Here is a 15,725-nt window from a genome sequence, read left to right on the forward strand (position 1 = left end):
TGGGAGTTTGGTTTATGTGGTTTTAGGCAGGGGAGAGGAGTTTATTCACAGCTGTACAGCCAGTTGAGGATTGGGTCTCTCTGACGAGTGTGTGTCTGTGTCTACGAGCGTCCAATGCACGCTTGCCTGTGCGCATGAGTTTGGTGATTTTTACATGCTGACTACCTACAGTATATGTTACTCCGATTTAGAAAATAATATCATACATCCCATCTCTTGGTCTCCATAGAGGATTCACTCACCAGTAGTCATTCTGGGTCTGCATGGTTCTGGCTCAATGCTCAGTCATGGCCAGTGAGTAATGAGCTTAGCCAAAGCCCTGACACATCTAGGGGGCATGGCTGCAAGCCTTTTGGGGCTGGGTGTCTTCCATATCTGCCCTGAACCGTTGAACCCTAGGTCTTCCCCTCAGACAAATGACTACACCCCAACTTTCTCTCTCTCTCTCTCTGTTTCTTTATCTCCATCTCTCTTTGAGTGTGTGTGTGTCTGTGTGTGTGTTCTCCCTCACTTTTTTACTTCTTGGTCTGTCTCTGTCTTCCCCCTCTCCATCCTTCTGTCTCTCTACCTCTTTTTGATGAAGTGTTCAGCGCTTCAAGCAAGTTTCCGCTGCCAACTCCAGTAATGCTGCATGGCAGAAAATACATCTTTTAATGTTTGGTTCTGTCACCACCAGTCGAATGACATGCCTAGCGCCATCCTCTCCTAGTTGATGGACGTTTTCTATTGTTTACCCGTATCAGCGTAAAGGCGACCCATGCGTTAGAACTTTCTCACACACACACACTATATACATATATATATATATATATACATACACACACACACACACACACACACACACACACACACACACAGAAGTATGTGGACACCCCTTCAAATGAGTGGATTTGGTTATTTCAGCCGCACAAGTTGCTGACAAGTGTATAAAATCAAGCACACCGCCATGCAATCTCCATAGACAAACACTGGCAGTAGAATGGCCCATACTGAAGAGCTCAGTGACTTTCAATGTGGCACCGTCATATGATGCCACCTTTCCAACAAGTCAGTTCGTCAAATTTCTGCCTTGCTAGAGCTGCCCCGGTCAACTGTAAGTGGTGTTATTGTGAAGTGGCAATGTCTAGGAGCAACAACGGCTCAGCCACAAAGTGGTAGGCAATACAAGCTCACAGACGAGTGCGAGCACGTAACAATCGTCTTTCCTCGGTTGCAACACTCACTACAGAGTTCCAAACTGCCTCTGGAAGCAACGTCAGCACAATAACCCTTCGTCGGGAGCTTCATGAAATGGGTTTCCATGGCCGAGCAGCTGCACACAAGCCTAACATCACCATGCACAATGCCAAGCGTCGGCTGGAGTGGTGTAAAGTTCGTCGCCATTGGACTCTGGAGCAGTGGAAACGCGTTCTCTGGAGTGATCAATCACGCTTCACCATCTGGCAGTCCGATGGACAAATCTGGGTTTGGCGGATGCCAGGAGAATGCTACCTGCCCAACTGCATAGTGCCAACTGTAAAGTTTAGTGTCGGAGGAATAATGGTCTGGGGCTATTTTTCATAGTTTTGGCTAGGCCCCTTAGTTCCAACGAAGGGAAGTCTTAATGCTACAGCATACAGTGACATTCTAGACGATTCTGTGCTTCCAACTATGTGGCAAGCCCCTTTCCTGTTTCAGCATGACAATGCCCTCGTGCACAAAGCGAGGACCATACAGAAATGGTTTGTCGAGGTCGGTGTGGAAGAACTTGACTGAGCTGCACAGTGCCTGGACCTCAACCCCATCGAACACCTTTGGGATGAATTGGAATGCCGACCGCGAGCCAGGCCTAATTGCCCAACATCAGTGCCCGACCTCACTAATACTCTTGTGGCTGAATGGAAGCAAGTCCCTACAGCAATGTTCCAACATCTAGTGGAAAGCCTTCCCAGAAGAGTGGAGGCTGTTATAGCAGCACAGGGGGACCAACTCCATGTTAATACCCATGATTTAGGAATGAGATGTACGACGAGCAGGTGTCCACATACTTTTTGTCATGTAGTGTACGTACACACATACTGACTAAGCAGGCGCTCCACCAATTTTATCAGACATTTTCTCCCTTTCAATTGCTGTATATATTTTTCCTCATTCTACTTCGCTCATCTATAGTTATGTATCTCTCTCTCGCTCTCCCTTTCTCACCTTCAGCAAAAGGTTGCGATGCAGGAGGAGCTGCCAAGGCTGGAGAGAATGATGGCGTTGGTGTCTGAAGCGCTCCAGGAGAAGGAGCAGGAGCAGGAGCCCACTGAGGCCAAAGTTAACCCCGGGGCCCCATATCCCCCAGCGCTGCTTCAACCAGACAGGTCCACAGGTACAGAACTGGGCTTTGTTCAGGAAGGTGCAACATAACCGACCGATCAGATAGAAATGTATTGTACAGAAGAGGAAATTGTCTGTCCTGTAGAATAGGAGATGGTTTCAGTTCGGTATACCTTTAAGAAATACGAGCAGGGGACTGGTTGACAGTGTTGTTTGAAAGCTGTCTGCTTTCGAATGGCAGCTGACCTGAATTTGTTGGTTTTGTTTGTTTAGTCTCCGCAGGCCTTGATCTCCAGACGACCCTGCCGTGTGGCCAGGGCACCAGGAAGAGATCTGCCAGCAGGTGAGCAAAGCCAGAGGTTAACAAGGCACCACACATTAACAACAGACTTCATGAAATTATGACCGATTCAACGCTTCACTACACAATCACTTTGATAACCCGGTGCTGTTGGTTAGGTTTTGCTTACTACTTCATAAAATATGTGGGAGTTATTGAAAAATATAAGTGTTATCGCATAGTAGCACAAATTAAGGCTGTGCAATTAGAAAAATCCTAATTTGGGCGTTTTTAATTGAACTCAGTGCAACAGAAAACAGGGTCGTCCCCCACCGAGTTTAGAATGTAGGAAATCGCACTTAGATGAAGTTGACTTTCTATTCACAGCATGAGATGGGAGCACTATTATTGCCAGCTGCTTACTTACTTACTTACCATCACCACAACAGCAAGTTATCTGAATCTGCGACTTATTGAGGCGCGACTGATGGAGGGGGGTGGGTGTCGTTGGCTGTAACCTTCGGGCAGTATATGCTCATTTCAACCAGAGTGGGGACCTATATCAGCTTCAGAGCCATTTTCAGGGCATGAATTTCATCCTCAACTAACCAATAATTTTAAGTGTTTGCCATGTAATTGCTCTTTCCCTCAACCCGTGACTGAGGGGAAAGTCCAAGAAAGTTAGCTTGTGTTAGCGAGTATCTTTGTTTTAGCTAGCTCAGCGTCTGCCTGGTGCAGTTTTTTGGATAGAGGGTGATGCATCTCGGAGGACAGGCGGATAATCTCCCTAATGAAGCCGGAATCTGCTTATGCTGCGGAGAATCAAAAAGTAATTAGCGGCTGCATCTTATTTGTCATTTGGAGCACTTAGAGGGAAACTTGGGTTGCCACGGTAATTTATCTCTCCCGCTTGACTGCATCTCCCTATCTCTCCCTCCTTACTCATCTCCAGGGTTCTAAGTGCTGTCCTCTGGGGGAGGGAGAGAGCAGGGCCGGCTCCAGGCATAAGCCTAATAAGCAGTCGCTTAGGGCCCCCGGCCATTAGGGGGCCCCAGACTCAATAAAAGCAATTTTTTTCTGAACTCAGTCAGGATCTCAACTTACTGTTGAGAGTTAGAATAGAAGAATACACAAGGTGCAACTTCAAAATGTGGTTTTGTATCAGCAGTGTTTCCTCTTATGACAGTAACACAATTAGCCATGTCAGCTAGCAATTTTTAGATTGCTAAGTTAGTCTAGCCAGCTATTTAAACTTGCAGTAATCATGGCCACATCCTGACCAGGCATTTGCCCAGGGGCCCTGACCTCCAGCGGGCTCCCATTGATTTTGTTAGTCACTCTAACTCCGATATCATTAACTTGGCATAAGTCTTGGCAAAATGTGTAGAATTGCAGGACATTAGCTTTAAAACAGCAAACATTTCTCTCCACCCAATGGCAAAATGGGTAGAATTACAGGACATTAGCTTTAAAACAGCAAACATTTCTCTCTGCCCCATGGCAAAATGAGTAGAATTTCATGAAATTTGTTATAAAATTGCTAACCTTCTCTCCGCCCCTGGCAAAATTTGTAGAATTGCATAAAGCTTGCTTTAAAACTGCAACATTTCCTCTACTCCCCATGGCAAAATGTGTAGAATTGCAGCAAATTTACTTTAGATCATACAAGAGGGGGGCTACTAAAATGGGCCCCTCCAACAAAATCTAATTTCACCTCACCAAAAGGCTAGGGCCGGCCCTGAAAGAGGGATGAGGGGGGAAAGAGGAGAGACTGGGATCATATGAGACAAGTTTTGCTGGCCTCTATTTTACTGTGCATGTCTGGAGACATTGGTGAAATTGTAAGGAATGGGTTGCAATGACGTTTTGGGCGTCTTTTACCTGGGACCTCTATCATCTAGCCACTAGTCATTTAAATACAGGAGTTCTGTCAAGTTGCTGCATTACCTTATCCTGATCAAAATGTCCCTGAGTAAGTTTCTATTGCATATTTTTTGATTCACCAAACCAAGAACAAGAAAAGCAATTGTATCTTGCTTCACTAGGTTATATTCCATTTTTAATCACAAGGGTTAAGCTTTTAGTCATGACTGTCAATCACAATTGTATTAATTAAATGTATATCTGTCAATGTCTCTTCCTTGTGGTTCTTTGCTGTGGCTGCTCTTTCCCAAAAACTTTCAACATAGTCTGATGTTCTCTCTTCTTTTCTCCTAGGGAAAGTGCCCAAAACATTGGGGGAAATGCAGCCTCACCGCCCCCTGGTCTTGGAGACTGTGAGGGCCTTGGGCCCACCCCCACCGCGCCGCACCCAACATGAGGGACCTGGAGGGACTGGGGGTAAGTCCACGGATCCAGTGGCTACTACAATGACATTAGACTAATAAGACCAAAAATCTTTTTGGAGAAGGTCCAAGGTCCTTCCCAAATTTTTCTCCAATGCGTTTTGAGAAGGAGGCGAGAAAATACAGAGTCAAAAGCCATAGTAGTATAGAGAATACTCATCTCTGTCTTAATCTAAGAGTGTTTGTGTGTTGCCATGAACTTGCATCAAATCAAAGTTTATTTGTCGCGTACAGTTTTGCAGATTTTATCGCAGGTGCAGCGAAATGCTTATGTTTAGGGATGCACGAAATATATTGGTGAATGTATCAAGTTTAACGCCGATGTGCAAAACCAATGTCAAAGCTGACGTGCATACCTATATAACGTGTTATGTGTTATTTGACACGCCAAATAGTGTGTTATTTGACACGCCAAATAGTGTGTTATTTGACACGCAAGACCCAAACGGCATTCCATAGAAATCCTGGTTGAGAATGAACAAATGAACAACGAAACAGTGAAAGAAATTGGTTTTAATTATATTTTACTGGTAATGGGGACATACGTAAATGCCAACAAAATAACTTTTTGGTCAGTGTGTGTGCGCGTGTAACCTTTATTTAACTAGGTAAGTCAGTTAAGAATAAATTCTTATTTACAATGACAGCCTACCCCGACCAAACCCGGACGACGCTGGGCCAATTGTGCGCCGCCCTATGGGACTCCCAATCACGGCCGGATGTGATACAGCCTGGATTCAAACCAGGGACTGTAGTGATGCCTCTTGCACTGAAATGCAGTGCCTTAGACTGCTGCGTTCGTGTGGGTGTTAACTATTTAACTGTACTAGAATGCTTAAAAGGCTGCTAAAATTTTAAATATGGGGTATCAGTATAGTTTTTTTTTGCAAGGAAAATATTGGATATTGGTATTGGACAAAAATGTCATATCGGTGCATCACTAGTGGACATTTTGAAGTGGGGCAACAGACTGGGATAGGGAGAGATTGACTATGTCCCATAAACACACCGGCCAGCTGGTCTGCACATGCTCTGATGATGCGATTTGGGATGCCTTCTGGGCTGACAACCTAGTGAGGGTTAACGCACTTGAACTCCTTACTCACGTTGGCCATGGAGATCGGGAGCACATATAGTCCTTGTGAGCGGCGGGAGCCCACGTCGGCGGCTAGGTGTTGTTTTTCCTGGAAGCAGGCGAAGTAGGTGTTTAGCTTGTCCGGGAACGAGGCGACGGTGTCCGTGACATGGCTGGCTTTCCCTTTATAATCCGTGATTGTGTCTGAGCCGGTGAATTGCGACTCTACTTTGTCCCTGTACTGTCGTTGCCGTATGGAGGTCATAGCAAATCTGTTTTGTACACGTCCATAGTAGTATTACATGTTTGTTTAGTTCACGGTTTCGATTGATTAGTGTTATTTTGTAGTATATGAATGTATTTGTGTGTCTATATCAGCAGGGCGGCTTGGCAGACAGTCAGGACGGAGCCTAAGGAGCAGCATGAGAGCGAGGCCCAACCAGGTGTCGTCAGTGGTCAGAGTGAACAGCGGGACCAAGGCTCCCTCAGCTGGGCTGGAGGTCCAGGATACTCCGGGGTTCATCCAGCCTGCCAACACACCCCCATCAACACACACTCCACTGCGGGAACCCGCTGGGGTCAAGTTGGTGCTGGTAGCATCAGGACTCAGTGCATCTGAACAGGTAAATGTTTCTGTGACACATCCTAGTATGTCAATTCACACGTTCCAGGTGTTTAATGTGTGAAAATAATTGATGTTATTAGGCTTTAATATAACTTTAATCTACCTTATAAGATACTGGTTGTACTTCTGTGGCACTTGAGTCTCGAGTTTGCTTACTGATGACAGATTTTTCCACTTTCTCTCCAGTCGATGGTGAAAAAGTTTGCCAAGAGGATGGGAGGCAGTGTGTGTTCACAAGTGACGTCCGAGACCACCCATGTCATCATGAACACAGGTTAGTGTGGAGTAACCTTTCCCTACAGAAAATTAAAGAAGTATTTATTTTTGGACTAATTCGGGTAGGTCCAGGCCGCGAATTTCACGGCAGCATGGCCTTTGATTCCCCCTTGTGTGTCCATAATGCCCCCCACCAAAAAGCCATGCCTTGTGGCCGTTGCGCCCTTCGGCTGAATATAATAGTTATAATTCCCTTCCCCTGGCTACCAATCGCCGTGCTCAGAAGCACCTCTCACTCACATGGCTTTCTCAGATCTCAATTCTTATTAGCCAATGCCGGTCACGTGATCAGCTCCTTCTCACAGCTCCGAAGTACAAGTGAAGACCGACACATCGGGAATACAACGGCGTGCGTCCTTGTTATGGAATTCCGAGGCACACTTTGAAGATGATAGAAGAACTGTCCACATTTATCTCTCCTCAGCCAACAAGACGAGAAACGTACAGCAAAATCACTGGCCTATGTCAATCTACTGTTCCCCCATAGAATAGGTTACCTACTCTATTGCTCAGCTTGTCGTTCTGTGCGAGAAATAAATATTTATCTCGAGGCGGCTTGAAATTAAGGGCATCTAGTCGTCCCGGAGACAATAGAAAAAATGTCTTGCACAGTTCAAAACAGATTCTGGGACAGTTGTGGGACGGTAGATCCCAAATTCATGCAACCACTGTAAATCCAAAATAAACGCAAAAAAGCAATGAGGCTGATGCAACAGATCAGAACGTTTAGCTTAAAAATGTTGATAATCTTATTTCTTCACATTATAACCGCAGAAATACGCTCACGGCAGTAATAATTACCTCAACATTTCAATGGTCGGTTTTTTGGCTAGACTACTTTGAAACAAGATAAGATAGACGTGCCTTTATAAAATGACAAACAATTAAGTTTATGGTTAAAGTGTTTCAAAATGCTGATCGCCTCAACTCTGATTCCAATGGGCGGTGCGCAACAGGCACTGCCATTTCTCTCCTATGTGAATGAACCGTGCCTTAAGTATGCCGACAGAATCAAGCCTTTTTAGACGTTAACGTTTGTCCTTCATTATATTTATCAAACATGACTGGCGTTTAGCCTATATTTATGTAATCAAACGTCTAATTAAAGTTGGCTACATTTTCAGGCATCTCCATTTCAGCATGGGTGTAGACATGAGAAGCTGTAAGCTAATTCGCATATCACCTACACTTTGACGTGTGTGCTAATTATTTATGTACATTTGATGCAAAATACATTTTGAATATTATTCTAAAAGCACTTTTGAAAGAGGGGGATCCGAGCTTTCGGAGTGTGTATAATAGCATGGTTTTGTGGCATTTAGCGCTCAGTGCCTTGGTGGAGGCCACGGCTGAATGGAACACGGGTCAGTTGTAACAGGTAGGCCTACATTATGTTCCACTGTATTTATGCATCCTTGTCTGAGTGCCAGTGGACAGTTTCCTTAACAATACTTCTTGATTATATTGTTTGGGAAGTGTACAACACAGGGAGGACAAAGGATTTATTGTATAAACTCCACAATACACATTAGGCCTACAAGCTTTTTATTTTACCTTTATTTAACTAGGCAAGTCAGTTAAGAACAAATTCTTATTTTCAATGACGGCCTAGGAACAGTGGGTTAACTGCCTTGTTCAGAACGATAGGTTTTTACATTGTCAGCTCAGGTATTTGATCTTGCAACCTTTCGGTTACTAGTCCAACGCTCTAACCACTAGGCCACCATCAGTATCTGTAAATGTCAAGTTTTAGCCAGTAGGTACTAGCTACAGTGCCTTCAGAAAGTATTCACACCCCTTGACTTTTTCAACATTTTGTTGTGTTACAGCCTGAATTTACAATTGATTTAAATGTAGAATGTGTGTGACTGGCCTACACACAATACCCCATAATGTCGAAGTGGAATTACAGTACCAGTCAAAAGTTTGGACACACTTACTCATTCAAGGGCTTTTCTTTATTTTGGACTATTTTCTACATTGTAGAATAATAGTGAAGACATCAAAACTATGAAATAACACACATGGAATCATGTAGTAGCCAAAAAAGTGTTAAACATTACAATATATATTTTTGATTCTACAAAGTAGCCACCACCCTTTGCCTTGACAGCTTTGCACATGCTTAGCATTCTGTCAACCAGCTTCACCTGGAATGCTTTTCCAACAGTCTTGAAGGAGTTTCCACATATGCTAAGCAGTTGTTGACTGCTTTTCTTTCACTCTGCGGTCCAACTCATCCCAGCCATCTCAATTGGGTAGAGGTTGGGTGATTCTGGAGGACAACCTTACTCACACTTACTATTTCATAGTTTTGATTCACTATTATGCTACAATGTAGAAAATTAGTAAAAATGAAGAAAAACCCTTGAATGAGTTATGCCCAAACTTTTGACTGGTACGGTATGTTTTTATAAAATAATTTTCTTGAGTAAATAAGTATTCAACCTCTTTGCTATGGCAAGCCTAAATAAGATCAGTAGTAAAAATGTGCTGACAAGTTGCATGGACTCACTCTCTGTGCAATAATAGTGTTTAACAGGATTTTTAAATGATTACCTCATCTCTGTGCCCCACACATACAATTATCTGTAAGGTCCCTCAGTCGAGCAGTGAATTTAAAACACAGATTCAACCACAAAGACCAGGGAGTTTTTCCCATGCCTTGCAAAGGGCACCTATTGTTAGATGGGTAAAAACAAACGGCATTGAATATTCCTTTGAGCATGGTGAAGTTATTAATTACACTTTGGATGATGTATCAATACACCCAGTCACCACAAAGATACAGGCGTCCTTCCTAACTCAGTTGCCGGAGAGGAAGGAAACCGCTCAGGGATTTCACCATGAGGCCAATGGTGACTTTAAACAGTTTAACGGCTGTGATAGAAAACTGAGGATGGATCAACTACATTGTAGCTATTCCACAATACTAACCTAAATGACATAGTGAAAAGGAAGTTTGTACAGAATAAAAATATTCCAAAACATGCATCCGGTTTGCAATAAGGCACAAGTAATACTGCAAAAAATGTGGCAATGAAATTGACTTTATGTCCTGCGTACAAAGCGTTATATTTAAAACCGTTAGTTTTAATGGATTTTATAGGAGAAACTGAGGGTGGATCAACAACGTTGTAATTACTTCACAATACTAACCTAATTGACAGAGTGCTAAGAAGGAAGCCTGTATAGGAAAAACAAATATTCCAAATCATGCATCCTGTTTGCAGTAAGGCACTAAAGAAAATATTGCAAAAAATGTGGCAAAGCAATTCTGTTTTTGTCCCGAATACAAAGTGTTATATTTGCGGAAAATACAACATATTACTGACTACCACTCTCCATATTTTCAAACGTAGTGGTGGCTGCATCATGTTATAGTTATGCTTGTAATTTGTTAATGACTGGGGAGTTTTTCAGGATAAAAAATTATCAAACTGGAGCTAAGCATAGGAAAAATCCTAGAGGAAAACCTGGTTCTGTCTGCTTTCCACCAGACACTGGGAGATGAATTCATCTTTCAGCAGGACAATAACCTAAAACACAAGGCCAAATCTACACTGGTGTTGCTTACCAAGAAGACATTGAATGTTCCTGAGTGGCTGAGTTAGTTTTGACTTATATCTACTTGAAAAACTATGGCAAGACCTGAAAATGGTTGTCTAGCAATGATCAACAACCAACTTGACAGAGCTTGAAGAATTTTGAAAATAATAAATGGGCAATTCCAGGTATGCAAAGCATTTAGAGACTTACCCAGAAAGACTCTCAGCTGTAATCGCTGCCAAAAGGTGGCTCAAACTTTAATGACTCATGGGTGTGAATACTTATGTAAATTCGATGTTTCTCTTTCGTTTTCAATACATTTTCAACAATTTCTAAAAGGTTTTCACTTTGTCATTATGGGGTATTGTGTGTAGATGGGTGATAAAAAACAAACATATATTTGATCCATTTTGAATTTTGGCTGTGACACTGCAGAATAAGTCAAGGGGTATGAGTACATTCTGAAGGCACTTAATTAAATCAAATGTATTTATATAGCCCTTCGTACATCAGCTGAAATCTCAAAGTGCTGTACAGAAACCCAGCCTAAAACCCCAAACAGCAAGCAATGCATGTGAAAGAAGCACGGTGGTTAGGAAAAACACCCTAGAAAGGCCAAAAACCTAGGAAGAAACCTAGAGAGGAACCAGGCTATGAGGGGTGGCCAGTCCTCTTCTGGCTGTGCCGGGTGGATATTATAACAGAACATGGTCAAGATGTTAAAATGTTCATAAATGACCAGCATGGTCAAATAATAATAATCATAGTAGTTGTCGAGGGTGCAACAAGCACGTCCGGTGAACGGGTCAGGGTTCCGTAGCTGCAGGCAGAACAGTTGAAACTGGAGCAGCAGCATGGCCAGGTGGACTGGGGACAGCAAGGAGTCATCATGCCAGGTAGTCCTGAGGCCTGGTCCTAGGGCTCAGGTCCTCCGAGAGAAAGAAAGAAAGAGAGAATTAGAGAGAGCATATTTAAATTCACACAGGACACCGGATAAGACAAGAGAATACTCCAGATGTAACAGACTGACCCTAGCCCCCCGACACATAAACTACTGCAGCATAAATACTGGAGGCTGAGACAGGAGGGATCAGAAGACACTGTGGCCCCATCTGATGATACCCCCGGACAGGGCCAAACAGGCAGGATATAACCCCACCCACTTTGCCAAAGCACAGCCCCCACACCACTAGAGGGATGTCTACAACCACCAACTTACCGTCCGAAGACAAGGCCGAGTATAGCCCACAAAGATCTCCGCCATGGCACAACCCAAGGGAGGGGCGCCAACCCAGACAGGAAGACCACGTCAGTGACTCAACCCACTCAAGTGACGCACCCCTCCCATGGACGGCATGGGATTACTTCACCATGCTCAAAGGGATATTCAATGTTTGCTTTTTCTATTTTTACCCATCTACCAATAGGTGCCCTTCTTTGCAAGGCATTGGAAAACCTCCCTGGTCTTTGTGGATGAAATTCACTGCTCGACTGAGGGACCTTACACTTTTCTGTATGTGTGGGGTACAGAGACGAGGCAGTCATTCAAAAATCATGTTAAACACTCTCATTGCAGTCCATGCAACTCATTATGAGCAAATATTTACTCCTGAACTTATTTATGCCATAACAAAGGGGTTGAATACTTATTAACTCAATACATTTCAGCTTTTTATTTGTTTATTAATTTGTAAACATTTTGAAAAACATCATTCCACTTTGATATTGTGGTGTATTGTGTTTAGGCCAGTGACAACAAAAAAAAATCGCAATTTAATCCATTTTAAATTCAGGCGGTAACACAACAAAATGTGGAAAATGTCAAGGGGTGTGAATACTTTTAAGTATTGTGATAATATTGTATCAGTTCTCTGGCAATTCCCATCCCTAACACAAACACACAGCCCTCTACACACACACACACACAGTCTTCAAGCCTTAATTGCGCTCTCTGATGGATTCTTTGGATTTCAAAGCCGCCTCCTCCAAAGCACAACATTAGCTGAAGAGCGCGTTAAGGAAGCCACGTTAATGGCAGCCGTTACCCCGGCAACTGCCAAATGAAAGTGTGCAGGTTCTTGATCTTTCGGGGGAAGTGAAAGGTTGAGTAGGAGGAGGAAAGTTTGGGTCTGTGTGCGAGAAAGAGTTCTCACCATGGTCATTAGACTAAAACTGACATTTAGAATTCCACACCTAGGTAGTATTCATTAGGCACCAAATAAAAAAAAAAACGACTGAAACATGGAGGGACTGCCTCTACTTAAGAAACAATTGTTTTTGATTTCCGTTGCAAAATGTTTTGCTACAATGTGCACTTATGGATACAACCCTGCCTTTGACATGTTGCACTCAATGTGGTGACTTCTTAACAGTGTATTCGGAAAGTATTCAGACCCTTTCACATTTTCCACATTTTGTTATGTTACAGCCTTATTCTAAAATGGATTAAAAAAATAAATAAATGATCATCAATCTACACACAATACCCCATAATGACAAAGTGAAAACAGGTTTTTAGAAAATGTTGCAAATGTATAATTTTTTATATATATATTTTTTTAAATGAAACCTTATTTACATAAGTATTCTGACCCTTTGCTATGAGACTCAAAATTTAGCTCCGGTGCATCCTGTTTCCATTGATCATCCTTGATGTTTCTACAACTTGGTTGGAGTCCACCTGTAGTAAATTCAATTGATTGGTTATGATTTGGAAAGGCACACACCTGTCTATATAAGGTCCCACAGTTGATAGTGCATGTCGGAGCAAAAACCAAGCCATGAGGTCGAAGGAATTGTCCGTAGAGCTCCGAGACAGGATTGTGTCAAGGCACAGATCTGGGGAAGCGTACCAAAACATTTCTGCAGCATTGAAAGTCCCCAAGAACAGTAGCCTCCATTATTCTTAAATGGAATAAGTTCAGAACCACTAAGACTCTTTCTAGAGCTGGCCGCCCAGCCAAACTGGGCAATCGGTGGAGAAGGGCATTGGTCAGGGAGGTGACCAATAACCCGATGGTCACTCTGACAGAGCTCCAGAGTTCCTCTGTGGAAATAGGAGAACCTTCCAGAAGGACAATCATCTCTGTAGCCCTCCACCAGTCTTTATGGTAGTGGCCAGACGGAAGACACTCCTCACTAAAAGGCACATGACAGCCCGCTTGAAGTTTGCCAAAAGGCACCTAAAGGACTCTGACCATGACAAACAAGGTTCTCTGGTCTGATGAAACCAAGATTGAGATCTTTGGCCTGAATGCCAAGCGTCACGTCTGGAGGAAACCTGGCACCAGCCCTACGGTGAAGCATGGTGGCGGCAGCATCATTCTGTGGGGATGTTTTTCAGCGGCAGGGACTGGGAGACTAGTCAGGATCGAGGGGAAAGATGACCAGAGAAAAGTGCAGCGCGATCCTTGATGGAAACCTTCTCCAACCTCCAACTGGGGAGAAGGTTCACCTTTACATTAGGACAACAACCCTAAGCCCACAGCCAAGACAACGCAGGAGTGGCTTCGGGACAAGTCTCTGAATGTCCTTGCGTGGCCCAGCCAGAGGCCGGACTTGAACCCGATCAAACAGGGCTTGAGAGGATCTGCAAAGAAGAATGGGAGAAACTCCCCAAATACAAGTGTGCCAAGCTTCGAGCATCATACCCAAGAAGACTCTAGGCTGTAATCGCTGCCAAAGGTGCTAAAACAAAGTACTGAGTAAATGGTCTGAATACTTATGTAAATGTGATATTTTGCTTTGTCATTATGGGGCATTATGTGTAGATTGATGAGAAAAACTATTTCATCCATTTTAGAATAAGGCTGTAACGTAACAAAATGTGGATAAAAGTGAAGGTCTCTGAATACTTCCCGAATGCACTGCAGATGGTTGTGGATTGAGACAGACTTAACCGATGACAAGACTGTTACTGATAGGAAAGTGTGTGTGTGTGTGTGTGTGCGCGGCCAACCACCAGACAGGAAGCTCCAGGCACCATCTCTAAGATCACAGCAGGGCTCTCGCCTACGCGCTCATTGCCGTGGGTCAGCTGTCTACTCTGCACTGTCAACCACCGCATGCTTGATATCTAGTGTAACTTCATATTCATAAAGGTGTAGCTTTATTACGCAGAGTGACGAAGTATGTCAGGAAGTCCGGTGATGTCTCTCTAACCTGGTTGTGGATCACATGCGGTGAAGCATTCATTTCCCACAGAATGCTGACTCGTACTCCACTGTGACTGTAAAATACGACTATGGATTTACGGTTTGATGCTCTGCGCTGCCATTTACTGCTGGTTTTCCAAGTTCAGTTCATGATCTTACTGTCATTTTGAAAATCTTGTCATCAAATCACAAAACCCCAACATGGCAACAAAGTATTTGTGAACAGTGATTTCTTTGGGTGAGGTTAACGAAGTGTTTTGAGGCCATTTTTATGAAACTCTATGGATGACATTCATTGACGTTGTGATTTGTGTGTACTATGTGTATGTTTTCTCACGTCTACCCTACCTTTTGTTTGTCTGTCCGTCACAGATGGTGATCTGGTGTGTGAGCGCGCGCTCAAGTACTTCCTGGGCATCGCAGGCAGGAAGTGGGTGGTGAGCTTCCAGTGTGAGTTCAGAGTTCCATCACTGTAATTTGTCACCTCACCACAGAAAGATTTAGGGAAACCAGTGTTAATGTGAAACCACAGGGAATGGAAGGTTTCTTACGTAACACAGAGCAAGGAAAATGGGGATTGTTTGTGTTGCCGAATATAAGCATTATTTTTGTTCCTATACTCCACAGGGATTTCCGAGTGCTTCAAACAAGGGACAGTCTTAAATGAGGTACACTCTCTGCTTGCATGTCATATTCCAAGAGTAGATTCTAGTATATTCCATATGTTTCCCATTGAGTTAATCTCTGTTTGTGAAGCATGGATTTTAATCTGTATTTTTCTTGGTAATGTCCTGGTAATTTATTTTTCCAAAGTCTTGGTCGTAAAAAAAAGCCATATTGTTTTTATTTTCAATGACAAATGATACTACCGACTTCCCTATTAAGAATATTTTAACCCTTCGTCACCCCTGCAGACGTCATTTGAGGTGCGAGGAGACGTTGTGAACGGACATGACCACCAAGGGCCCATGAGAGCACGGACCACAGGGGACACAAGTGTAAGTTTTACACCTGTACTGTTACACCTTCACTATTACACCCCATAATACATGCTACACCCCATATCACACCTGCACTATTCCATCCCAGATGTACACCTAGGTATTCTATTACAACTCAT

General features: G+C 43.4%; 1 protein-coding gene across 1 annotated transcript in view; it reads left to right on the top strand.

Annotated features, from left to right (window-relative positions):
* The window catches only part of LOC115163383 (breast cancer type 1 susceptibility protein homolog), a 67,599-nt gene that overhangs the window by 19,422 nt on the left and 32,452 nt on the right, over positions 1-15,725 (top strand). Inside the window, 8 exon segments of the mRNA XM_029715210.1 lie at positions 2,191-2,353; positions 2,575-2,644; positions 4,799-4,888; positions 6,396-6,624; positions 6,813-6,900; positions 14,978-15,055; positions 15,233-15,273; positions 15,520-15,603. Coding sequence (XP_029571070.1) covers positions 2,191-2,353; positions 2,575-2,644; positions 4,799-4,888; positions 6,396-6,624; positions 6,813-6,900; positions 14,978-15,055; positions 15,233-15,273; positions 15,520-15,603 — 843 coding nt within the window.

The sequence above is a fragment of the Salmo trutta genome, chromosome 2 (genome assembly GCF_901001165.1).
Source record: "Salmo trutta chromosome 2, fSalTru1.1, whole genome shotgun sequence".
NCBI classification, from domain to species: domain Eukaryota; kingdom Metazoa; phylum Chordata; class Actinopteri; order Salmoniformes; family Salmonidae; genus Salmo; species Salmo trutta.